General features: G+C 49.0%; 1 protein-coding gene across 2 annotated transcripts in view; it reads right to left on the bottom strand.

Moving 5' to 3' along the window:
- The window catches only part of h6pd (hexose-6-phosphate dehydrogenase (glucose 1-dehydrogenase)), a 90,237-nt gene that overhangs the window by 55,664 nt on the left and 8,460 nt on the right, over positions 1 to 26,113 (bottom strand). Inside the window, exons 1-2 of one of the 2 annotated variants that reach the window (XM_070861041.1) lie at positions 22,879 to 22,999; positions 10,788 to 11,454 (exon numbers count right to left, since the gene is read on the bottom strand). In XM_070861041.1, coding sequence (XP_070717142.1) covers positions 10,788 to 11,423 — 636 coding nt within the window. In that variant the 5' untranslated portion in view covers positions 11,424 to 11,454; positions 22,879 to 22,999. Of the gene's footprint in view, positions 1 to 10,787; positions 11,455 to 22,878; positions 23,000 to 26,113 lie in introns of those variants that run through there. The other variant, XM_070861042.1, reaches the window with a different exon arrangement.

Here is a 26,113-nt window from a genome sequence, read left to right as displayed (position 1 = left end):
TTCGAAATGCGCTGCTATTTCATCCTTAATGATTGATTCCAACATTTTCCCCACTACTGATGTCAGGCTAACCGGTCTATAATTACCCGCTTCCTCTCTCCTTCCCTTTTTAAAAAAAGTGGTGTTACATTAGTTACCCTCCAGTCCATAGGAACTGATCCAGAGTTGATAGACTGTTGGAAAATGATCACCAATGCATCCACTATTTCTAGGGCCACTTCCTTAAGTACTCTGGGATGCAGAATATCAGATCCCGGGGATTTCACGGCCTTCAATCCCATCAATTTACCTAACACAATTTCCCGCCTAATAAGGATATCCTACTCACTTGACCCTCGGTCCCTTAGTACTTCCGGAAGGTTATTTGTGTCTTCCTTCATGAAGACAGAACCAAAGTATTTGTTCAATTGGTCTGCCATTTCTTTGTTCCACATTATAAATTCAACCGAATCCGACTGCAAGGAACCTACGTTTGTCTTCACTAATCTTTTTCTCTTCACATATCTATAGAAGCTTTTGCAGTCAGTTTTTATGTTCCCGGCAAGCTTCTTCTCGTACTCTATTTTCCCCCTCTTAATGAAACCCTTAGTCTTGGAAAACACTTGGAAATATATCGACCCTTCCTTCAGCGTCGCTGGGTCAAAATCCCGGAACTCCCTCCCTAACAGCACTGTGAGAGCACCTTCACCACACGGACTGCAGCGGTTCAAGGCGGCGGCTCACCACCACCTTCTCGAGGGGCAATTAGGGATGGGCAATAAATGCTGGACTTGCCAGCGACGCCCACATCCCTGAACGAATAAAATAAAATTCCCCTAACCATACAGTGTCGTGGCACGCAGTTATGAATCCACGATATTGCTTCGTGACACAGATTCACTGGTGCAAAGTAAGCTTCACCCCAGGGATAGCAAGCTGTCTTTTTTGCCTAATCTCACACAAAATAAGTGTCTCCTATTATCAACAAGCCTTCACTTTAACTGGTCAAGTTGGCTTTCCAAAGACTGTGGATAAGCAGAGTGTCAAAAATATACAGTTAAAGATGTTCCTCCATGTCTGGGAACTCATTACAGTGGTCTACAAATCTGTAAGATGTTTTAATAGTACCCTGTCCCAGGAAACAGTATAGTGGTGCAATATTTTCTCCAGTTTATCTGAACAAACACATCAGAAATTCAAAGTGAACAGCACTCCTCTAATTCTGGCCTCTTGAGCATCCCTGATTATAATCGCTCCACCATCGGTGGCTGTGCCTTCTGTTGCCTGGGCCCCAAGATCTGGAACTTCTTCCCTAAACCCCTCCGCCTCTCTTTCCTCCTTCAAGATGCTCCTTAAAACTGATCTCTTTGAACAAGCCTGCCCTAATATGGCTCAGTGTAACATTTTGTTTTGACAGCGCTCCTGTGAAGTACCTTGGGACGTTTTACTACGTTAAAGGCGCTGTATGAATGGAAGTTGTTGTTGTAGTAGTAGTGCATGGCGACTCAGTGCCTCTTCACTGTATGCAAATGCAGACTGAGTTGTGATTGGTATGCAATTCTCCTCCTCCCCGCCACCCCCCCCCCAGCCCATGCTCCCCCCTCCACCGCCCTCTGCAAAAGTGTGTTTCAACCAATCTCCGCTCCGATCGTGCGATATGTGTGCTCACTAGGTCCGTGCAGCAGAGCTGGTCTCCAGTCATCCTGGTTAACCCTTGTCACTGGACTAAGACCTGGCTCTGTCAAGCCCGTGTGGTGGCTGGTGTGCAACGGCCACCACACGGTAAAAAAATCCACGCACAGGCATCTTCCACCCTTCAGCATGTAGTTCAGATCCTGGAATATTAGGTCTTTCATTGAAACAACTTTCTTGGCGTGGAAGCAAGTCATCCTCGTTTTGAGGGACTGCCTATGATGATGACTATAAAACAGCCGAATTATGTCCAGCACTTATTCAAACACTCCAGGACACATCTTGCAAACTCACTGCCTGTAACATGACTTGACGTCCAAGTACTGCCAATTGGCACTACAAACTCCCAGAGGCAGTGAAAACGCCTCTTCCGCAGTGATAACCAATCACTTGCTGCGAGTACGTCCCTCCCAATGGAGAAAGGCTCAGACCACAATCTCTACTGATTAGCAGCAAGTGAATGTGGTTGTGAGCCACGTTTGACTTTTAGAGGTGCCTGCCCTGAGAAGACACTGGAGGAACTTGCACAAGTCCCCTCCCTCATTCCTCAGGGCGACTACTGGTGCTGCTGCTTTCTTGATGTGATACTGCACAGCGAGTGCCAGCTGGCTATTTGGCCACAGGAGCAATCACAGGCAGGCCACACACGCAGGCGGTTGCTAATAGAACTCGGTAATGTATTTGCTTCATGGGCTCTTTGCTCAAGAACACATTGCTATTAAGAACTAGTTAGTTTATTGACAAAGGTTTAACGATCACACTACACATTACCAGTTCATCCATCAGGCTTGCAACTGCATAACTCATCGTCGACCTCCTGAACCCAACTGGCTGGGGTTTTATTGAGTCTTGTGACCATCACGTGACTGGCTAAGCCACTCCCAACTCAACAACTCTACAACTATTTTAATTTGAACAGTAAATCAAGCGCCCCCTGATCACAGGGGGGCACTAAAACCGACAAAATAAACCAATTAAACTTTGGACGTTAATGGATCGTATTAAAATTTGGCTGCCGGGGGTGATGATGCACTCCAGTCCCTCCGGCGCCCACCTCTCGCGGAAGGCCGCGAGTGTACCGGTGGACACCGCGTGCTCCATAACCGCTGGAGAGAGGCAGGCAGTCAGGCTGAACGATCGCCCGTTGCCTGGACCGGCTGATGGCCCCCTTGGCCGTGCCCAGGAGCAGTCCTACAAGGAGGCCTTCCGACTTGCCCGCTCCCCTCCACACAGGGTGCCCAAAGATCAGGAGTGTGGGACTGAAGTGCAACCAGAATTTGAGGAGCAGCCCCTTCAAATAATGGAATAGGGGCTGTAACCTCGCAACTTCAATAAAAACATGGAACACGGACTCTCCCAGACCGCAGACAGCCTGGGAGCCCCGAACCGACTTAAAAACTTATTGTACGGGAGTGCTCCATGCACCACCCTCCAGACCAAGTCCCCAATAAATAGTGGGAGGACTCCCGCGTAGAGTGCACTCCATTTGGGACCTCCGCCTCCTCTGGTGGTGTGCGATGGCGTGTCCGGACGGCAGACGAGGATGGCAAGGTGGAGAGTGCAAGAGCAGCCCAGACAGGAAACCCCTCCGCACAGAACTGAAAGGCACGGAGGGGATTTCCACGAGGAGGCTCAGGCTCCAACGGGAGGTTTCGGGGCTTGGCGCCGATGAGGAATTCCGTCCGGACGTGGGTCAGTTCGGACGGGATCTCCCCACGTGCTTGAGCCTCCTTGACATATCTAATGGAGTCAGGGCCCAGCGCTGTTTTTAGCGGACTTGATGGCATCGGCCGCGCGCCGGACGTTGGCCAAGTTTAGGCGCCGTGCCAGCACGTCTTGCACCATCCAGCCCGCTCCTCCGCCATCGAGCAGGTCCCTGACCCTGGTCACCTCGCCAGCCACAGCCCTCTCGTCCAACTGCCACCTAAAACCTCGGTCGTGGAGGTACGGATTCCTGAGCAGCGGCTCCTGCAGGACAGCTGCCACTCCAGACGGTGGAGAGCTGCGCTTGGTGGAGACTTTGTTCCAGACACTGATGAGTTCCTGGTAAAAGACAGGCAGCTCCTGGACGGCAGTCCTGACGCCCCCCAAGCTCACAAACAGGAGCTGTGTGTCGTAATTGAGGTGGAAGAAATACGTCGCCAGAGCACGCCACCTAGGAGGGGGCTCGACATAAAGGTATCTCTGCAGGGTCTGAAGATGGAAAGTCGGCAGCTGGGTGCTGACGCACACCAACGACTGACCGCCCTCCCTAAGCGGGAGACTCAAAACCGCAGCAGAGACCCAGTGCTTCCTGTTGTTCCAGAAGAAGTCCACCAGCTTCTTCTGTATCTTGGTGACAAACGCAGGGGGAGGGGTCAAAGTGACCAGCCGGTACCACAGCATAGTGGCCACCAGCTGGTTCAACAGCTCTACAAGTATTTTGTTTCAACAGCTCCACAAACCCGTGAGCAAACTCACAGGTGCATACATTGCAGACTCGCTGGATAATAATCGAGGGGGAACCCTAGCCTATAAATGAACTCAGCCCCATTCCTGTCCTGCCTGAAATCAGGGAACTCATAATGGTTAAACCTGGCACCTTCCTGATCCTTATGGATTGCTAGTTTGCAAGGCAGCCCCTTGTACTGCTGAGCCAGCAAAACTGTGTGCATATTAAATTTTGAAGTCTGTGGTTTTACATTACTTTTCCAGCCCTTCATTTGCATTTCTTCATCGATAGCCTGGAAAGATGAGTTAATTGTTTTCTTAGCTGATGTGCTCATTAACACACTACTAAAGGAGATGCAAAAAGACGACTGTAGATTTCACCAGGATTATGTTTCTACCCCTACTGTACTTAAACTGTTCTGTCGCGACACATGAACTACAAAAAAGGAAAGACCATTGGAACCATCAAGCCCACCCCCGGACTATTATATCTGTAATGTAACTTTGAATGGCTCCACGAGGCAATGTGTTGGACTCAAATGGTGGTGATCTTGGTCCTTTATTCGTAACTCCAGAGTAAGGCAGCCACATGGTGGCTCCCCTTTTATACAGCCCCTGCCACCAGGGCAGGAAACCCCGGTCTCAACCAGTTGCGCCCTCTAGTGGTGCCAGCATGTATATACACAGTGTAAACCTTATTGACAGGACATCAGGTAAACGAGTCTCCATCTTCTGCAACTATACAGTGACTACACAGACAGGATATCTATAGTCTGCATGTATAACAGAGACAATGATGCAACATCAGACACAGCCGCCATTCAGGAAATTCCCCTCCAACTCCCCGAGGCAACCGACGAAGATTCTGGCATCCGCAGGGACAAGCAACTGATCCTGTCTAACGGGAAATGAACTCTCAAGAACTTGTCAAGCTCCTTTGTGAGGAATGCCAGCAATTGCTTACCGACCACATGTTGAGGAAGTCTCGCTCCGAGGCTCCCTGTGAAAAGAAATACTTCCTGTTGTGCAACCAAACCCAGACATCCGATTGTGTAATTCGAATCTCACCGTCTCTGGGTCCTTCTCACCTCAAATAACCGGGACCCGGTCCACCCACTTTCAAAAAACCCGAGTCATATTCCCTCTCAGTCAGAACGTCTTCACAGTAACTCTTGCATTTTATCCTCAAATAACAGCCCTACGATTGAGGTGCCATCCTGGTTGCCCTCCTCGCGGACCTCTCCAGAGCCTCAATATCCTTCCCCAAGTGGAAAAGCCAAAACTGGACACAATCATCATCATAGGCAGTCCTTCGAAATGAGGCTCTTGCTTCCACGCCAAAAAAGGATGAGTTCATAGGTGTTTCAATGAAGGACCTAATATTCCAGATCCTGAATTACATCATGAAGGGTGGAAGATGCCTGTGCGTGGATTTTTTTAACGTGGGGTGGCCGTTGCACACCAGCCACCACACGGGCTTGACAGAGCTAGGTCTTGGTCCAGTGGCAAGGTTTATCCAAGACGACTGGAGACCTGCTCTGCTGCACGAACCCAGTGCGCGCACATATTGCAGTGTGGGCTGGGCCCGTGCTGCCCCTGGGCCCCTGGCCCTGAACTCACGCCTCTCCTGGGCCCCATCACATCCCTCCACAGTCTCTCGCCACTCCTGCCGTACCTGCCCACGCTCCAATCACCGACCTGGAGCTTGCTGACGTCACTCTTCGCTGCCGTCGCCCTCCTGCACCAGCTCGCGCTGCTCCCTGAAGCAGTGTGGCTCCACGCTGCTCCCGGGCCGCCGCTTGCCGCTCCTTTTATGGCCCCGACCTGCCGCTGGTGTTCTCACACAGGTCGGGGCCTCCACGCATCCTCATAAATAACAGTCCGACGATTTAGGTGCCATCCTGGTTACCATTCTCTCTGACCTCTCCAGAGCCTCAATATCCTTCCCCAAGTGAAAGGGCCAAAACTGGACACAATACTCCATGTATGGATATACCAGAAAGACTTGGATTTATATAGCGCCTTTCGCAACCAGCGGACGTCTCAAAGCGCTTTACAGCCATTTAAGTACTTTTGGCGTGTGGTCACTGTTGTAATGTGGGAAACGCGGCAGCCAATTTGCGTATAGCAAGTTCCCACAAATAGCAATGAGATAATGACCAGATAATCTGTTTTTGTGTGATGTGATTGAGAGATAAATATTGGCCAGGACGCCGGGATAACTCCCCTGCTCTTCTTCGAAATAGTGCCATGGGATCTTTTACATCCACCTGAGAGAGCAGACAGGGCCTCGGTTTAACGTCTCATCCGTTAGCTCCCTTAGCACGGCACTGAAGTGTCAGCCTAGATTTACGTGCTCAAGTCCCTGGAGTGGGATTTGAATCCACAACCTTCAGAGCCTTATATAGCCCAAGCAGCACACTCTTCGTCTTGTACTGAACGGTCCTTCCAATGCCCCCTAAAATCTTATATTTACTTTCTCTATAAACACCTCACACTGATTGTCCGCCTTTAAAGATGCATCACCAATTACTTCCAGGTGTATTTCTTGTTACATTACCTTTAACAGGTATCTTTGCAAGGTGGTTTCCTCACCCCAAATAAATCTTATTGAAGCATACAACATTTTTACAGAACTAGACAGGGTAGATGTAGGGAGGATGTTTCCTCTGGTTGGGGAGTCGAGAACCAGGGATCACAATCTCAGACTAAGGGGTCGGCCATTTAGGACTGAGATGAGGAGAAATTTCTTCACTCAGAGGGTGGTGAATCTTTAGAATTCTCTGCCCGAGGGCTGTGGAGGCTCAGTCGTCGAGTATATTCAAGACAGAGATCGACAGATTTTTGGATATTAAGGGAATCAAGGGATATGGGGATAGTGCAGGGAAGTGGAGTTGAGGTACATGATCAGCCATGATCTCAATGAATGGCGGAACAGGGTCGAGGAGCCGAATGGCCTACTCCTGCTCCTAATTCTTATATGCTTATGACACTGCATTGGGTCACACTAAAGGACATCTGCCACACATGATCCCATTTCCCATTGATTTTAATTTGAATTACTAAATCTTGTGCACATTTTTCTGTGTTCAACAAATTTAAGAATGTTTCCAATACCCCATTTAAATTATTAATAAAAATGATGAACTGCAAAGATTCCGATATGAAGTCTAGTGGAAATCCACTCATGATCCGCTCCACTCAGATCCATTCTCACTCACAACAATCCCCCTCATTCTTGTAAATTCCAGTGAATACAAGCCGAGTCGATCCAGTCTTTCAGTCCTGCCATCCCGGGAAGTAGTCTGGTGAACCTTCGCTGCACTCCCTCAATAACAAGAATATCCTTCCTCAGATTAGGAGACCAAAACTGAACACAATATGCAAGGTGTGGCCTCACCAAGGCCCTGTACAACTGTAGCAAGACCTCCCTGCTCCTATACTCAAATCCTCTCGCTATGAAGGCCAACATGCCATTTGCCTTCTTCACCGCCTGCTGTACCTGCATGCCTATTTACAGCCTTCTGGACTCAATATGGAGTTCAGCAACTTCAGACCATATTTTTTTTTCTCTTTCCTCCCTTTTTTTTTTACAAACCCCTGTGTTTTTTCTCTTTCCCATGGCAGCAGGTGATGATTCTGCCATTCACACCCCATCGAGACTCATCATAGAATCATACAAGTTTACAGCACGGAAGGAGGCCATCGTGTCCACACCGGCCAACAAGAGGCTATCCAGCCTAATCCCACTCTCCAGCTCCAGGTCCGTAGCCCTGTAGGTTACGGCACTTCAAGTGCACATCCAAGTACTATTAAAATGTGGTGAGGGTTTCTGCCTCTACCACCCTTTCAGGCAGTGAGTTCCAAACCCCCACCACCCTCTGGGTGAAGAAATTTTCCCTCAAATCCCTGCTAAACCTTCTACCAATTACTTTAAATTTATGCCCCCTGGTTGTTGAACCCTTTCTATCCACTATCTATCCCCCTCATAATTTTATACACCTCAAATGAGGTCTCCCCTCGGCCCCCTCTATTCGAATGAAAACAAATCCAGCTTATCTAATCTGTCCTCATAGCTTAGATTCTCCACTCCCGGCAACAGACTCATAGATCTCCTCTGTATCCTCTCCAGTGCAATCATATCCTTCCTATAATGCTGGGACCAGAACTGTATGCAGTACTCCAGCTGTGGCCTAACCAGTGTTTTATACAGTTCAAGAATAACCCCCACTGCTCTTGAATTCTATGCCTCGATTAACAAAGGCAAGCATTCCGTATGCCTTCTTAACCACCTTATCTACCTGGCCAGCTACTTTCGGGGATCTGTGGACCTGCACTCTACACTTCTCAGTATCCTACCATTTAATGTGTATTCCCTTTCCTTCCCAAAATGCATCAGCTCACACTTCTCTGGATTAAATACCATTTGCCACTGTTCTGCCCACCTCACCAGTTGATTGATATCTTCCTGCAGTCCACAGTTTTCATCTTCATTATCAACCACACAGCCGATTTTAGTATCATCTTTTGTTTCCTAACTTGTGCCATCATCATCTCATTTTTGCCCATCTTCCCTTTTGTCTCTCTAATCTCTCCTGCCTTCCACCCTATCATAGACCTTCCCTCCCCTCCTCCTTTCCCTGATCCGTGCACTTCCTTAAGAATCTGTTACATTTTGAATTTTGCCAGTTCTGACGAAAGGTCAGACCCGAAACGTTAACTCGGTTTCTCGCCACCAACGCTGCCTGACCCGCTGAGATTTCCAGCATTTAAGAGCAAGTTATTATTTAAATGGAGAAAGATTGCAAAGTGCTGCAGTACAGCGGGACCTGGGGGTACTTGTGCATGAAACACAAGTTTAGTGTTATATATGTAAACTTGTATTTACTCTGTACAGCCACCAGATGGCTCATCCCCTGGAGTCCCAAGGGATCCCATAATCCCTTGAGAGCACAGGTATTTAAGGAGGCTTCACAGGTTGGAGAGGCACTGTGGAGACCTGCAATAAAAGACTCAGGTGACACTTTACTTTGAGCTCACAGGGTTCAGTCTGACTCTTTCTCTATATACAACAGTTAGTATGCAGGTACACCAACTGATCAGGAAGGCCAATGGAATCTTGGCCTTTATTACAAAGGGGATGGAGTATAAAAGCAGGGAAGTCTTGCTACAGTTATACAGGTTATTGGTGAGGCCACACCTGGAATACTGTGTGCAGTTTTGGTTTCCATATTTACGAAAGGATATACTTGCTTTGGAGGCAGTTCAGAGAAAGTTCACTCGGTTGATTCCGGGGCTGAGGGGGTTGACATATGAGGAAAGGTTGAATAGGTTGGGCCTCTACTCATTGGAATTCAGAAGAATGAGAGGTGATCTTATCGAAATGTATAAGATTATGAGGGGGCCTGACAAGGTGGATGCAGAGAGGATGTTTCCACTGATGGGGGGAGACTAGAACTAGAGGGCATGATCTTAGAATAAGGGGCCGCCCATTTCAAACAGAGATGAGGAGAAATTTCTTCTCTCAGAGGGTTGTAAATCTGTGGAATTCGCTGCCTCAGAGAGCTGTGGAAGCTGGGTCATGGAATAAATTTAAGACAGAGATAGACAGCTTCTTAACCGATAAGGGAATAAGGGGTTATGGGGAGCGGGCAGGGAAGTGAACCTGAGTCTATGATCGGATCAGCCATGATTGTATTAAATGGCAGAGCAGGCTCGAGGGGGCTTATGGCCTGCTCCTGCTCCTATTTCTTATATTCTTATGTTCTTATCATTTCAGATTCCAGCCTCCGCAGTATTTTGCTTTTGTATCTCATTCCGCAGCGTGTTTCCTCACTGAACCGCTCGGCGCAGAATGTGACACTTCTCTCTGTTTATCATGGCAAGAATGAAGGGACCGGGTGTGGATGCAGGTACCGCGTACAGCCGTGTCGTGGTCACGTTACTGGCCCAGTAATCCAGGGGGCTAGATGACACAAACGGAGAGCATGAGTTCAAATCCCACCGAGGCAGTTTGATAGAATTTGAATTTAGTTTAAAAATCTGTAATCAATAATGGTTGGGTGCTGTAAAAAAAAAAGCAACTGGTTCACGAAGGAAACACACCGTCCTTACCCGGTCTGGCCGACATGTGACTCCAGTCCCACAGCAATGTGGTTGACTCTTAACTGCCCTCCTGAAATGGCCCAGCAAGACACTCCGTTGTACCAAACCAACTCGGGACATGCAATAAATGCAAGAATGAATAATAAAAAAAAATAATACAGTGCTGCTTAATTTCACCTAACCAGGTGATTCATTTTACAACTTTGAAAAATAGCCAGATGGTCCAGATCATGAATTAAGCCCTCATGGCTGTGATTGATAAGTCTTTTAAAGATGTCATGTATGCATGTTAATGTATGTACTGTAACACTAGACCACTGAATGTACCTTCACCCTGTATATACCATACCTGTACACCAGAGGGTGCTGCTGCTGAAGACCTATGGGTCACCTGTACACTGCAAGTAACCAAGTATAAAAGGGAGCTCACCTCTTAGTGTCCTCGCTCTTGGAGCTGCAATAAAGGACTAAGGTCACTACAGTTCAAGTACTATACCCTTACCTCGTGGAGTCATTATTAGAGTGCTTGCACAGACCACAGATTTGCAGCGCTCTTGTTTGATAATGGGAACTGGCCTCACCTGCTTGCCAAGATAATGGTCGATCCTGTACATCTCCTCCTCCCGAAGAACCTTTTGCAGCTCCTCAGCTAACCGCTGGGCTGAGTTAAGGTCGTGTCCAAAGGGCTTTTCCAGAACAACGCGCAACCAGGGACCTTTCCTTGGCCGGCAGGTGGCGTTGACCTTGGTTGCGATGTCAGCGTAGGCAAAGGCAGGAACGCTGAGATAAAACAGGCGGCCGTCCTCCTCCAGACCCTCTTGGGTGATCAGTTCCTCAATCTTCCTGTTCAGAGCGGAGTAGTCTTCGGCTGTGTCCAGCTGATGGTACTGGGTCAACTTCAAAAACTGGTCCTTGAGCAATTCGCATCTGGCCGAAGGCACGTTGGGCAAACACGACAGACCTTTAAGTATCTCGTACATCGCTGGTGCGCCGTCGGAGGGGCTGAGTCGCGTGCCACCGTAAAAGCTAAAGCTGAAGCTGTGCGCGCCGCCAACCTGTTCCACATATGACTGAAATAAACCTTGCCACAGATACTTCTGAGCCAAGTCTCCGGTGGCCCCCACTAAGATAACAGAAATGTGGGTCTTGGATTCTACAGTGAACATCTGCAGGAACCCAGAGAGAAGCAGCCCGTAAATAACGTGTGTGGAGGTCATTGTTGCATTGGGCTCAGTATCCTCCAGCCTCCTTTAAAAAAAAAGACATAAAAATAACTTGTTTGTGATTCCATTTCTCACAAAAAGGTAACAATTTGTAATCTCGACTGCACTTCATAATGATACTCAGTAATTTAAAAAGAAATGTCATTCATATAGTGTCATATCACAATGTCCCAAAGTGCTTCAAATAAAAAACATTGTATTGAAATCGCGCCTTTCACAACCACCGGATGTCCCAAAGCGCTTTACAGCCAATGAAGTACTTTTTGAGGCATAGTCGCTGTTGTAATGTGGGAAACGCAGCAGCCAATTTGTGCACAACAAGCTCCCACAAACATCAATGTGACAACCAGATAATCTGTTTTTTGTTATGTTGATTGAGCGATAAATATTGGCCCGGACACCGGGAGTAACTCCCCTGCTCTTCTTCAAAATACTGCCATGGGATCTTTTACATCTGCCTGAGAGGGCAGACGGGGCCTCGGTTTAACGTCTCATCCAAAATACGGCACCTCTGACAGTGCAGCACTCCCTCACACTGGAGTGTCAGCCTAGATTTATGTGCTCAGGTCCCTGGAGTGGGATTTGAACCCACAACCTGCTGACTCAGAGGCGAGAGTGCTGCCCACTGAGCCACGGCTGACACAATGGGTAGAAATCCGACGTCCCGGGTCCATATGGAGTGTGTACGGACCCGGGAAGGCATCGGAAAAGCCGGTTTTCAGGCTTTTCCGATCTGTCAATATGGAGCTCGACAGATCGTAGACATCTCGGGAGCGAGGACATTTGTACGGGCAAGATTGCGGGATTTACCCATATCTTGCCCGGCAAATATCCTCAACCTGAAAAAGCATTGCCTACTGTTATAGGCCTAAGAGTTTAATAACCTATAAAAAACATGATTAAAATAAATTTTAAAAAACATATTTATGTTAAAACCCTGCCCACTCAGGCAATGTTATTTTAAACCCTAGCCCTAACTTTTTTTTCTTGAAAAATCATGTATAACAGCTTTCATTTCTATTAGCGTATTGTGTGAGGTGTTTTTTTAAATGTTTTATGCAGTGTTTGTGCGAATCTCCTGTTACTATGAATGAGAAAATACTAACCTGTGTTTGGGTGTTCAGGCCCATGTGACTCCTGCGCATGTCCCTACGAGCACCCGCTGCGACGCGCAGAAAGAGGCGGCCTCCGGACCGGGAGTGGGTGCAGCAGCTTCAGGTAAGTGCGCATTTTATGTCTCTTATTTAGTGCTTTGCCTGCGGGAAGACCTCGAGAGGAATTTCTGCCCCATTGATTTACTTTTGACATGCAGTCACCCATTGTTATGTGGGCAAATGTGGCAGCCAACTTGAGCCTGATGAGGTCCCACATGATGACCGACCAAATAGTCGTTTTTGTTGTAGTATTGGTTCAGGGACGAATGTTGGCCAGGACACTGGGAGAACCCCTCCGCTCTCCTGCAGAATAGTGCTATTGGCTCTTTATTGCCACCTGACGAGGTAGATAGGGCCTGGCTTTAATGCCTCACCTGACAATGCAGCGCTGCCTCAGAACTGTCAGCCTGTTGTGAAGTTCGACTGACTCAGGGGTTAAGAGTGAACGAAGCCAACATTCGTCAATAGTGCAGTGCGCCAGGGATCTGTGAGCAAAGGAGAGTCTTCATCAGGTGCAGGAGTATCGGACCGAGGTAATCAGATGTTAGGAGAATTGAAAAGTATTTTGGGGTGCATGAGCATCAGTGGGGTTAAAATCCAGAGCCTTCCCGGGGGGGGGGGGGAGGGGGGGAGCATAATTAGGATATGGCAGTTTGGGGAAAAATTAGATCCAATAGTATTTTGAAGCGTGGGTATGGAGGAGAATGAAGGCTGCAAGCTTTGATCAGGTGGTTAAGGCGGCATACGGGATATTTGCCTTTATTAGCCAAGTATAGAATATAAGAGCAGGGAGGTTATGCTTGCACTGAATAAAACATGAGTTAGGCCACAGCTAAAGTACTGCGTGCAGTTCTGGTCACCACATTACGGGAAAGATATGATTGCATTAGAGAGGGGACAGACGAGATTTACGAGGATATTGCCTGGACTGGAGAACTTTAGCTACAAGGAAAGATTGGATAGGCTGGGTTTGTTTTCTTTGGAACAGAGGAGGCTGAGGGGAGACCTTATTGAGGTGTATAAAATTATGAGGGGCCGAGATAGAGTGGATAGGGAGGACCTATTTCCCTTAGGAGACGGATCAACAACCAGGGGGAATAGATTTAAAGTAATTAGTAGGAGGTTTAGAGGGGATTTGAGGGGAAATTTCTTCATGCAGAGGGTGGTGGGGGTCTGGAACTCACTGCCTGAAAGGGTGGTGGAGGCAGAAACTCTCACCACATTTAAAAAGTACTTGGATGGGCACTTGAAGTGCCGTAACCAACAGGGCTTCGGACCAAGAGCTGGAAAGTGGGATGAGGCTGGACAGCTCTTTGTCAGCCGGTGCGGACACGATGGGCCGAAATGACCTCCATCTGTGCTGTAAATTTCTATGATTCTATTCTATCACTTCCCTCCTTCCCCAGAGGTTTTGCAACGGTGGTTTCTTCGCACTAAGCTGGGATGCCTGTGTTAATTTGTTAAAGTGCTTGGTGTACTTATGTTGTACTTATCAACTATATATTGGCAATAAGTGCTGTGTGCTCTTTAAACAACAAGCTGAAGAAAAATATCCCATCAGTACAGCTGATTGGCGCTGATGCATTCCGGAAAACTTGGCACGCTGTACGTGCTCAGACTGCACGATCCAAATTCATCCGACAAGGTCACAACGCTGAGTACAAATATCGAAATCCAAGCCCAGGCTTTTATGAGCAGCTGAGGCCTGCAAGTAAAAACCTTAATGAAGGAATTGTAGAACACTTTTTTTAAAAAAAACAATTCAGTGGCTGCATTTATTCTTGTTACTGTGAAGAAAATGTAACTTTTTTTTAGTTTTAAATCTTTTATTTGGGCATCAGAAATTTTACTCACTGAAAAATAAAATTTTTAGGAAGCACCTGGAATGATTTGTGGGAATCCATGGGCCATATTGTGCAATCATAGTGGTGATGTATAGTCTCACCATCAAATAGCAGGTATTGTGTGTCACACTGTACGACACTTTTAACATTGTAAAACATACCACAGTACCACCTACAGGTTTTTCAATGAAACACCCTCCCCACCTCCCAAAATCAATTCTCCCGTGGTGTTGCACAGGGTAAATTAGAGAATATGGGCTCCTTTACCCATCTCTGCTCTCATTCTGTTTCTGTCTCGCTCGATCTTATATTGGTCTCTCTCTCTTTCTCTATCTGTCCTCTTCCTGTCTTATTCTTCTTCTTCTTTCATTTTGAGGTGGAAGATGGGAGAGAGTATGGCAGAGTGTGGCAGGGGAAAGAACTGCAGACTGCACTTGGTATGATCAATGAAAGGGATAGACAAGATAGAGGCCGAGAGGTTGTTTCCACTGGTGGGGGAGACTAGAACTAGGGGGCACAGCCTCAAAATACGGAGGAGCCAATTTAAAACCGAGTTGAGAAGGAATTTCTTCTCCCAGAGGGTTGTGAATCTGTGGAATTCTCTGCCCAAGGAAGCAGTTGAGGCTGGCTCATTGAAAGTTTTCAAGTCAAAGATAGATAGATTTTTAAGCAATAAGGGAATTAAGGGTTACAGGGAGAGGGCGGGTAAGTGGAGCTGAGTCCACGACCAGATCAGCCATGATCTTATTGAATGGCGGAGCAGGCTCGAGGGGCTAGATGGCCTACACCTGTTCCTAATTCTTATGCTCTTATGAGGTGGCTCCCTTCCTCTCCCTCCCCTAATGTCTCATGCTTTCTATAATGTATTTAACCCTGTGTAACCTGCATGACACCTGACCACCAGAGGGCCCACCTTTTGGAGTCCCAAGGGATCCCAGCATTCCTTGGGAGCACAATATATAAGCAGGCCACCCACGAGGTACCTGCACTCTGGAGTCTTATTACAAGGAGCTAAGGTCACACTTGCTCATTGTACACAGTACTCAGTTTTATCCTTTATTATGAGTGTACCACTTTCCTCCTCCACCATTTTGCTACCATTGCTGTTCTCCACCTTCCAACAGCCACTCAACCCCTGTATCCTTCCTTGCTCTGTGGCCAATTGCCTCACCCTAAACCTTTCACCTACTCCCCATCCCACAATCTCACCCCCAAAGGTGAGTGGTGAGACCAGAAACTCCTTACACTGTTTCCTTACATTTGCTCTCAAAATTCCTATTTTTTTTTTTAAAGAAATCGATTAAGAATGAGGAAAGAAACTGCGTGCCTCTCTCTTCTATCTGTCCATCTCCCTCATGTGTCAGCAAGTGAGACAATTAGCTTTTATTTTTCCATAAGCCACTTACCTTCCTTCCAGTTTTAATCCACATTGCTAAACCATAATCTTGATCCAATGTCCCAACTTCAAAAACCACTAATCACCGCCCAACAAACTCCCACAGCTTCACCAGTTGATTAGCTGTCACTGTTAAAGTAATATTCACGACTGAACGTAACAAATAGGTGCAACATCAACATTTGATTTTACAATCAGAACTAATAACTCAAGCGTTCTTATTTGATATTTCAATAACTTGAAATATTTGATATTTCAATAGACAGGTTAGGTGAGTGGGCAAATGCATGGCAGATGCAGTAAAATGTGGATAAATGTGAGGTTATCAACTTTGGGGTCAAAACCGCAAAGACAGAATATTATCTGGATGGCGGCAGATTAGGAAAAGGGGAGGTGCAACGAGACCTGGGTGTCATGGTTCATCAGTCATTGAAAGTTGGCATACAGGTACAGCAAGCGGTAAAGGCGGCAAATGGTATGTTGGCCTTCATAGCTAGGGGATTTGAGTATAGGAGCAGGGAGATCTTACTGCAGTTGTACAGGGCGTTGGTGAGGCCTCACCTGGAATATTGTGTGCAGTTTTGGTCTCCTAATCTGAGGAAGGACATTTTTGCTATTGAGGGAGTGCAGCAAAGGTTCACCAGACTGATTCCTGGGATGGCTGGACTGACATATGAGGAGAGACTGGATCAACTGGGCCTTTATACATTGGAGTTTAGAAGGATGAGAGGGGATCTCATAGAAACATACAAGATTTTGACAGGACGGGACAGGTTGGATGCAGGTAGATTGTTCCCGATGTTGGAAGTCCAGAACCAGGGGACACAGTCTTAGGGATAAGGGCCATTTTGGACTGAGATGAGGAGAAACATCTTCACTCAGAGAGTTGTTAACCTGTGGAATTCCCTGCCGCAGAGAGTTGTTGATGCCAATTCATTGGAAATGTTCAAAAGGGAGTTAGATATGGCCCTTACAGCTGAGGGGATCAAGGGGTATGGAGAGAAAGCAGGAAAGGAGTACTGAGAGAATGATCAGCCATGATCTTATCGAATGGTGGTGCAGGCACGAAGGGCCGAATGGCCTACTCCTGCACCTATTTTCTATGCATAATTGAATGTAAAACACTCACTGCTCATGAACACACCATAAGATAGGGGTGTCCAATTTGCGCCCCCCCCCCAAACTCTGGCAATCCGATGCTTGTTTGTCAGCCGTGGCTCAGTGGGCAGCACCCTCGCCTCTGAGTCAGCAGGTTGTGGGTTCAAGTCCCACTCCAGAGACTTGAGCACAAAAATCCAGGCCGACACTCCCAGTGCAGTGCTGAGGGAGTGCTGCACTGTCAGAGATGCCATCTTTTGGATAAGATGTTATACCGAGGCCCCGTCTGCTCTCTCAAGTGGACGTAAAAGATCCCATGGCACTATTGCAAAGAAGAGCAGGGGCGTTATCTTCGGTGTCCTGACCAATATTTATCCCTCAGTCAACATCACTAAAAACAGATTATCTGGTCATTAATACCTTGCTGTTTGTGGGAGCTTGCTGTGCGCAAATTGGTGGCCGCGTTTCCCACATTGCAACAATGACTACACTCCAAAAGTACTTCATTGGCTGCAAAGCGTTTTTGGGGCGTCCGGTGGTTCTTAAAGGCGCTATATAAATGCAAGTCTGTCTTTGTCGAAGCTGATTGGAATGTTTGGGCTTGGAGATTTGAAGCAACCATTCTTTAGTGCTGATGATTCAGTAGTGGATAAATTCTAAACCAGAAGGCTAACATCTTTCTGTATCAGCAACTGGAGATATTTACAAATTAAAAGAAGCGTTGACGCAAACGATACAGGCACACCTCCTCCCCCCACTCAGGGGTCCCACTCGACGCCCCTGTACAGTCCATGAAGCTTGGACCTCCCTGCCCAAAAGCATCCCACGATTTCGTGACTCAACTGCAAACTCGTTTTGCGTCACCACCACAGAACAGATTCCTTAGAATTATCAGACTGACGCAGCAAACCCGCCACCCACGTCATCTGAAAACACACTGAAACATTCAAGAGTTTTACAGACGGATTTACGGAAATGCCGCCAAAGCATCTGAAGTGTAAACGTGGCAGAATCGTTCCTCTGGCCAAAGACACAGAACACTCTCGCTGTCAGGGCGTGACATTATATTCACACAAGTCTTTTGTTTCACTTTATGTCAGGTGGTGGGGGAATCAAATGGCTTGGAAATATACTGGAGCCCTCCCTGAAGGCATTTGACAAGGTGCCACATAAAAGGTTACTGCACAAGATAAAAGTTCACGGGGTTGGGGTAATATATTAGCATGCAGAGAGGATTGGCTAACGAACAGAAAACAGAGAGTCGGGATAAATGGTTCATTCTTGGGTTGGCAATCAGTAACCAGTGGGGTGCCACAGGGATCAGCGCTGGGACCTCAGCTATTTACAATCTATAACGACTTGGAAGAAGGGACCGAGTGTAACATAGCCAAGTTTGCTAACGATACAAAGATGGGAGGAAAAGCAATGTGTGAGGAGGACACAAAAAAATCGGCAAAAGGACATAGACAGGCTAAGTGAGTGGGCAAAAATTTGGCAAGTGGAGCATAATGTTGGAAAGTGTGAGGTTTGACAGAAAAAAAAATCAAAGAGCAAGTTATTATTTAAATGGAGAAAAATTGCAAAGTGCTGCAGTACAGCGGGACCTGGGGGTACTTGTGCATGAAACACAAAAGGTTAGTATGCAGGTACAGCAAGTGATCAGGAAGGTCAATGGAATCTTGGCCTTTATTGCAAAGGGGATGGAATATAAAAGCAGGGAAGCCTTGCTACACTTATACAGGGTATTGGTGAGGTCACACCTGGAATACTGCGTGCAGTTTTGGTTTCCATATTTATGAAAGGATATACTTGCTTTGGAGGCAGTTCAGAGAAGGTTCACTCGGTTGATTCCGGGGATGAGGGGGTTGACTTATGAGAAAAGGTTGAGTAGGTTGGGCCTCTACTCATTGGAATTCAGAAGAATGAGAGGTGATCTTATCGAAAAGTATAAGATTATGAGGGGGCTTGACAAGGTGGATGCAGAGAGGATGTTTCCACTGATGGGGGAGACTAGAACTAGGGGGCATGATCTTAGAATAAGGGGCCGCCCATTTAAAACTGAGATGAGGAGGAATTTCTTCTCTGGGGGTTGTAAATCTGTGGAATTCGCTGCCTCAGAGAGCTGTGGAAGCTGGGACATTGAATAAATTTAAGACAGAAAGTGACAGTTTCTTAAACGATAAGTGGATAAGGGGTTATGGGGAGCGGACAGGGAAGTGGAGCTGAGTCCATGATCAGGTCAGCCATGATCTTATTGAATGGCGGAGCAGGCTCGAGGGGCACTATGGCCTACTCCTGCTCCTATTTCTTATGTTCTTATGTTCTTAATGCTCAGCATATGAGGGAGAATGGAATAGAGGGTTATGCTGATAGATTTAGATGAGGAAAGGCAGGCTGAGGCTCAAGTGGAGCAGAAACGCCGGCATGGACTGGTTGGGCCAAATGGCCTGTTTCTGTGCCGTAGATCCGGTGTAATCCGATGTAAGTTTTATTTCAGTGTCTGATCCTTTCCTTATTTCCATACGTAAATTCTAAAGTAACTCATTTACTCAGAATATTTACACCTTAGTAAAACTAACCTAAATCAAGAACTACTGAGTTAAAAAGCTGTGCTTAATCCATACCAGATTTCAAAAGGCTCAGAATAGTTGAATAAAAAGGTCAGACACTCAATATTGTTTCTAAGTCTGGGACTCCTCTTGTCTATTTGTGTTAGGCAAGGGCATCAAGGGTTACAGAACCAAGGGCCCGAATTTGGTCAAAGCCAAGGCCCGCCCAAGTGCCGCTGAGCGGTACTTTGCCAGGAAGATTCCTCCAAAAGATATGGCAGTACCGCCCGGCGGCAAAATAACAACTTATGCCGTCAATCTGGGCGTCAACGGGCGGGAGCTCCCAATCTCGGCGGCAAATGCGATCCTCGCCAAAGTGCCGCTGAAGATTGAGTCGGGCCCAGGGAGGGGGGAAAACATAAAAATAAAAATTCTCACCAAAAAAAAACACTGAACCACCTTCAGGGGAGCCCATACACATAAAACAATGAAATAAATAAATAAAAGAAGTTCACTAGCCCTTTTTTTTTTTTGCAGGTCTTCTTACTTATCGTTGGGGTTCGACCTGCCTCCAGGCGGCAGTCCTTCCCCCCGCTGCCGCCGACACCCGCCTGGACAAAACTGGCAGCTTGGCGGGCGGGAGGTCACTTACGCGAGCGACTTGGGTGCCAGCGGGCGGATCCCAGCGGTCCTCCCCTCCCATCCCGCCAGCGGGAGGCCTCGACAAAAACGGCACTGAGGGGCCTTTGTCAGGTATATGGACTTAAAAATACAGATCAGCCATGACAGGATCAAGGGGCTGAATGGCCTGTGTTCCTGACTGAGAGCACAAGGAGATACGCAAATTCAGGTGGGAACAGTGTGGGTACGGTAGTACAGTGGTTATGTCACTGGACTAGCAATCCAGAGACCTGGAATAATGATCTGGAGACATGAGTTCAAATCCCACCACGGCAGCTGGGGAATTTAAATTCAGTTCATTAAATAAATCTGGAATAAAGACTAGTGTCAATAATAGTGACCATGAAACTACCGGATTGTTGTTTAAAAACCCAACTGGTTCACTGATGCACTTCAGGGAAGGAAATCTGCCGCCCTTACCCAGTCTGGCCTACATGTGACTCCAGACCCACAGCAAATGTGGTTGACTCTTAACTGCCCTCTGACATGGCCGAGCCACTCGAGGGCAATTAGGGATGGGCAAAAAATGCCGGCCTTGCCAGCGATGCCCACATCCCAGGAACGAATAAAAGAAAATGACATAAGAGCGGGGGCAATATAGATATGTAAAGAGAAAAAGGTTAGTAAAGACAAACGTAAGTCCCCTGCAGTCAGAATCAGGGGAAGTCATAACGGGGAACAAAGAAATGGCAGACCAATTGAACAAGTACTTTGGTTCGGTATTCACTAAGGAGGACACAAACAACCTTCCGGATATAAAAGGGGTCAGAGGTTCTCGTAAGAAGGAGGAACTGAGGGAAATCCTTATTAGTCGGGAAATTGTGTTGGGGAAATTGATGGGATTGAAGGCCGATAAATCCCCAGGGCCTGATGGACTGCATCCCAGAGTACTTAAGGAGGTGGCCTTGGAAATAGCGGATGCATTGACAGTCATTTTCCAACATTCCATAGACTCTGGATCAGTTCCTATGGAGTGGAGGGTAGCTAATGTAACCCCACGTTTTAAAAAAAGGAGGGAGAGAGAAAACAGGGAATTATCGACCGGTCAGCCTGACATCGGTAGTGGGTAAAATGATGGAATCAATTATTAAGGATGTCATAGCAGCGCATTTGGAAAGAGGTGACGTGATAGATCCAAGTCAGCATGGATTTGTGAAAGGGAAATCACGACTGACAAATCTTCTGGAATTTTTTGAGGATGTTTCCAGTAGAGTGGACAAGGGAGAACCAGTTGATGTGGTGTATTTGGACTTTCAGAAGGCTTTCGACAAGGTCCCACACAAGAGATTAATGTGCAAAGTTAAAGCACATGGGATTGGGGGTAGTGTGCTGACGTGGATTGAGAACTGGTTGGCAGACAGGAAGCAAAGAGTAGGAGTAAATGGGTACTTTTCAGAATGGCAGGCAGTGACTAGTGGGGTACCGCAAGGTTCTGTGCTGGGGCTCCAGCTGTTTACATTGTACATTAATGATTTAGACGAGGGGATTAAATGTAGTATCTCCAAATTTGTGGATGACATTAAGTTGTGAGCTGCGAGGAGGATGCTATGAGGCTGCAGAGTGACTTGGATAGGTTAGGTGAGTGGGCAAATGCATGGCAGATGAAGTATAATGTGGATAAATGTGGTAAAAACATAGAGACAAACTATTATCTGAATGGTGGCAGGGAGGTGTTACTACAGTTGTACAGGGCCTTGGTGAGGCCACACCTGGAGTATTGTGTACAGTTTTGGTCTCCTAACTTGAGGAAGGACATTCTTGCTATTGAGGGAGTGCAGCGAAGATTCACCAGACTGATTCCCGGGATAGCGGGACTGACATATCAAGAAAGACTGGATCAACTGGACTTGTATTCACTGGAGTTCAGAAGAATGAGGGGATCTCATAGAAACGTTTAAAATTCTGCTGGGTTCAGACAGGTTAGATGCAGGAAGAATGTTCCCAATGTTGGGGAAGTCCAGAACCAGGGGTCACAGTCCAAGGATAAGGGGTAAGCCATTTAGAACCGAGATGAGGAGAAACTTCTTCACCCAGAGAGTGGTGAACCTGTGGAATTCGCTACCACAGAAAGTTGTTGAGGCCAATTCACTAAATATATTCAAAAAGGAGTTAGATGTAGTCCTTACTACTAGGGGGATCAAGGGGTATAGAGAGAAAGCAGGAATTGGGTACTGAAGTTGCATGTTCAGCCATGAACTCATTGAATGGCGGTGCAGGCTAGAAGTGCTGAATGGCCGACTCCTGCACCTATCTTCTATGTTTCTATGCAAGCCATTTGGCCCCTCGAGCCTGCTCCGCCATTTAATAAGATCACGGCAGATCTGATCCTAGACTCAGCTCCACTTCCCTGCCCGCTCCCCATAACCCTTTACTCCCTTATCGTTCAAAAATCTGTCTATCACCGCCTTAAATAAATTCAATGACCCAGCCTTCACAGCTCTCTGGGGCAGAGAATTCCACAGATTCATGACCCTCAGAGAAGAAATTCCTCCTCATTTCTGTTTTAAATGGGCTACCCCTTATTCTGAAACTATGCTGCCCCCGCCCCTGCCCCCCGCCCCGCGAGTTCTAGATTCCCCCACGAGGAGAAACATCCTCTCTGCATCAGGGACACCACAGGAGCTCCCACTCCTCGGGTTTCTCCGAGTTTTAGTGAACGACGATGCCCGAAAGAAAGCTTGCATCCTCGGGATCACCCAAAGCCCCCTGCATCGAAATGTGGCATACTCAGTTGTCCAAAGATAGCAGAGATAGGCTTAACACAAGTACAACAGCGACTGATCAATCTGTGCCTCTTTGGTTCTTTTTATTCCATCTGGATCCCGAGAACTGATTGAAGGTTTCAACAGACTCGAGGTCTCATCCGAGTGGTGCCGGTGAAGGCTGTGGTGTCTCTTTGCGAAAGCGACGCAATAACGGACAAGGATCGCTCATCTGAGTGTTACCTCTTTCCCTGTGGAGGACAGTCAGAAGGGAACATTGTGGAGGTTTGGAAACAAGACAGTTTTTGACAGCAGCCTTGAAAGCCAGGCAGATTTATGGAATTCAAATCCCTCCATGACCTCGCCCCTCCCCATTACTGTAATCTCTTCCAGCCCTGCAACCAACCAACCCCCTCCCCGCCCCCGATATTTCTGTGTCCCTCTAACTGGCCTCTTGTCTATCCACCACTTCCTTCACCCCATTAATGCAGATGTGCCATCAGATGCTTAGCCCCCAAGACTCTGGAATTTCCTCGTCAAACCACTCTGTCTCTCTTTCCCCTCCTTGAAACCTGCTTCCTTGACAAGAATCACCCCTCCTAACATCTCCTTCCTTGGCTCGGTGTCAATTTGTATTTGATTTTGTGAAGCGATTTGGGACGTCATTCTCGGTTAAAGTTGCTAAATAAATGCAGATTGTTGTTGTTGAATTAAAGGGACACTGAAAAGTGACATAAATTACTTTTTTGAAAACCTTCATAGGTCTTGGCAGCTGCCCATGCACGGAGATTATTTTGGTAGCTTCCTCGTGTATTTCACAAGCGCCTCAGTTTTCCTTCTCGTTAGGACTCAGATCCAGAGTAGCCACTGGCCTCTCAAAAGCTGATGCACCTCTTCTGTGGTTGAAGAGCTGCTCGCTTTAACTGCCCAGGGCACAGAGACAGGCCTGACGCAAGAGGACGTGATCAGGCACAATCAAAACGGGCAGCCTTTCTTCCACTGATTCAGCAAGCCGAGTGATTTTGAATGCAATGTATAATTTTAGCATGCACATGCCAGTCATAGCCAGGGAGATGATGAGCCCGGCAGACAAATTCACCTCCAACAGTCGGGAGGTCTGAAGTCTGGCAACGGGCGAGCAACACCATTGCTTCTGCAATAAGCACAAACCTTCAGTGCTGCCAGATGGTATAACCTGGAGGAGAGGTGCCGTAGGTAATTGCGCATGGAGTGGGAATGGGACGGGAGAGGGGGAGGGGGACAGAGGCTATGTGAGGAAGGAGATGGGGGGGGGAGGGAAGGAGATGGGGGGGGGAGGGAAGGAGATGGGGGGGGGAGGGAAGGAGATGGGGGGGGGAGGGAAGGAGATGGGGGGGGGAGGGAAGGAGATGGGGGGGGGAGGGAAGGAGATGGGGGGGGGAGGGAAGGAGATGGGGGGGGGAGGGAAGGAGATGGGGGGGGGAGGGAAGGAGATGGGGGGGGGAGGGAAGGAGATGGGGGGGGGAGGGAAGGAGATGGGGGGGGGAGGGAAGGAGATGGGGGGGGAGGGAAGGAGATGGGGGGGGGAGGGAAGGAGATGGGGGGGGAGGGAAGGAGATGGGGGGGGGAGGGAAGGAGATGGGGGGGGGAGGGAAGGAGATGGGGGGGGAGGGAAGGAGATGGGGGGGGGAGGGAAGGAGATGGGGGGGGGAGGGAAGGAGATGGGGGGGGGAGGGAAGGAGATGGGGGGGGGAGGGAAGGAGATGGGGGGGGGAGGGAAGGAGATGGGGGGGGGAGGGAAGGAGATGGGGGGGGGAGGGAAGGAGATGGGGGGGGGAGGGAAGGAGATGGGGGGGGGAGGGAAGGAGATGGGGGGGGGAGGGAAGGAGATGGGGGGGGAGGGAAGGAGATGGGGGGGGGAGGGAAGGAGATGGGGGGGGGAGGGAAGGAGATGGGGGGGGAGGGAAGGAGATGGGGGGGGGAGGGAAGGAGATGGGGGGGGAGGGAAGGAGATGGGGGGGGAGGGAAGGAGATGGGGGGGGGAGGGAAGGAGATGGGGGGGGGAGGGAAGGAGATGGGGGGGGGAGGGAAGGAGATGGGGGGGGAGGGAAGGAGATGGGGGGGGGGAGGGAAGGAGATGGGGGGGGAGGGAAGGAGATGGGGGGGGGAGGGAAGGAGATGGGGGGGGGAGGGAAGGAGATGGGGGGGGAGGGAAGGAGATGGGGGGGGGAGGGAAGGAGATGGGGGGGGGAGGGAAGGAGATGGGGGGGGGAGGGAAGGAGATGGGGGGGGGAGGGAAGGAGATGGGGGGGGAGGGAAGGAGATGGGGGGGGGAGGGAAGGAGATGGGGGGGGGAGGGAAGGAGATGGGGGGGGGAGGGAAGGAGATGGGGGGGGAGGGAAGGAGATGGGGGGGGGGAGGAAGGAGATGGGGGGGGGAGGGAAGGAGATGGGGGGGGAGGGAAGGAGATGGGGGGGGAGGAAGGAGATGGGGGGGGAGGGAAGGAGATGGGGGGGGAGGGAAGGAGATGGGGGGGGGGGAGGGAAGGAGATGGGGGGGGGAGGGAAGGAGATGGGGGGGGGAGGGAAGGAGATGGGGGGGGGAGGGAAGGAGATGGGGGGGGGAGGGAAGGAGATGGGGGGGGGAGGGAAGGAGATGGGGGGGGGAGGGAAGGAGATGGGGGGGGAGGGAAGGAGATGGGGGGGGGAGGGAAGGAGATGGGGGGGGGAGGGAAGGAGATGGGGGGGGAGGGAAGGAGATGGGGGGGGAGGGAAGGAGATGGGGGGGAGGGGGGGGGGAGGGAAGGAGATGGGGGGGGGAGGGAAGGAGATGGGGGGGGGAGGGAAGGAGATGGGGGGGAGGGAAGGAGATGGGGGGGGAGGGAAGGAGATGGGGGGGGAGGGAAGGAGATGGGGGGGGAGGGAAGGAGATGGGGGGGGAGGAAGGAGATGGGGGGGGAGGGAAGGAGATGGGGGGGGAGGGAAGGAGATGGGGGGGAGGGAAGGAGATGGGGGGGGAGGGAAGGAGATGGGGGGGAGGGAAGGAGATGGGGGGGGAGGGAAGGAGATGGGGGGGGAGGGAAGGAGATGGGGGGGAGGGAAGGAGATGGGGGGGGAGGGAAGGAGATGGGGGGGAGGGAAGGAGATGGGGGGGAGGGAAGGAGATGGGGGGGAGGGAAGGAGATGGGGGGGGAGGGAAGGAGATGGGGGGGAGGGAAGGAGATGGGGGGGGAGGGAAGGAGATGGGGGGGGAGGGAAGGAGATGGGGGGGGAGGGAAGGAG

The sequence above is a fragment of the Pristiophorus japonicus genome, chromosome 18 (assembly GCF_044704955.1).
Source record: "Pristiophorus japonicus isolate sPriJap1 chromosome 18, sPriJap1.hap1, whole genome shotgun sequence".
In the NCBI taxonomy this organism is placed as follows: Eukaryota; Metazoa; Chordata; class Chondrichthyes; family Pristiophoridae; genus Pristiophorus; species Pristiophorus japonicus.
Note: the sequence above shows the minus strand (reverse complement) of the source record. Positions and strands in the feature narration are given on the sequence as shown.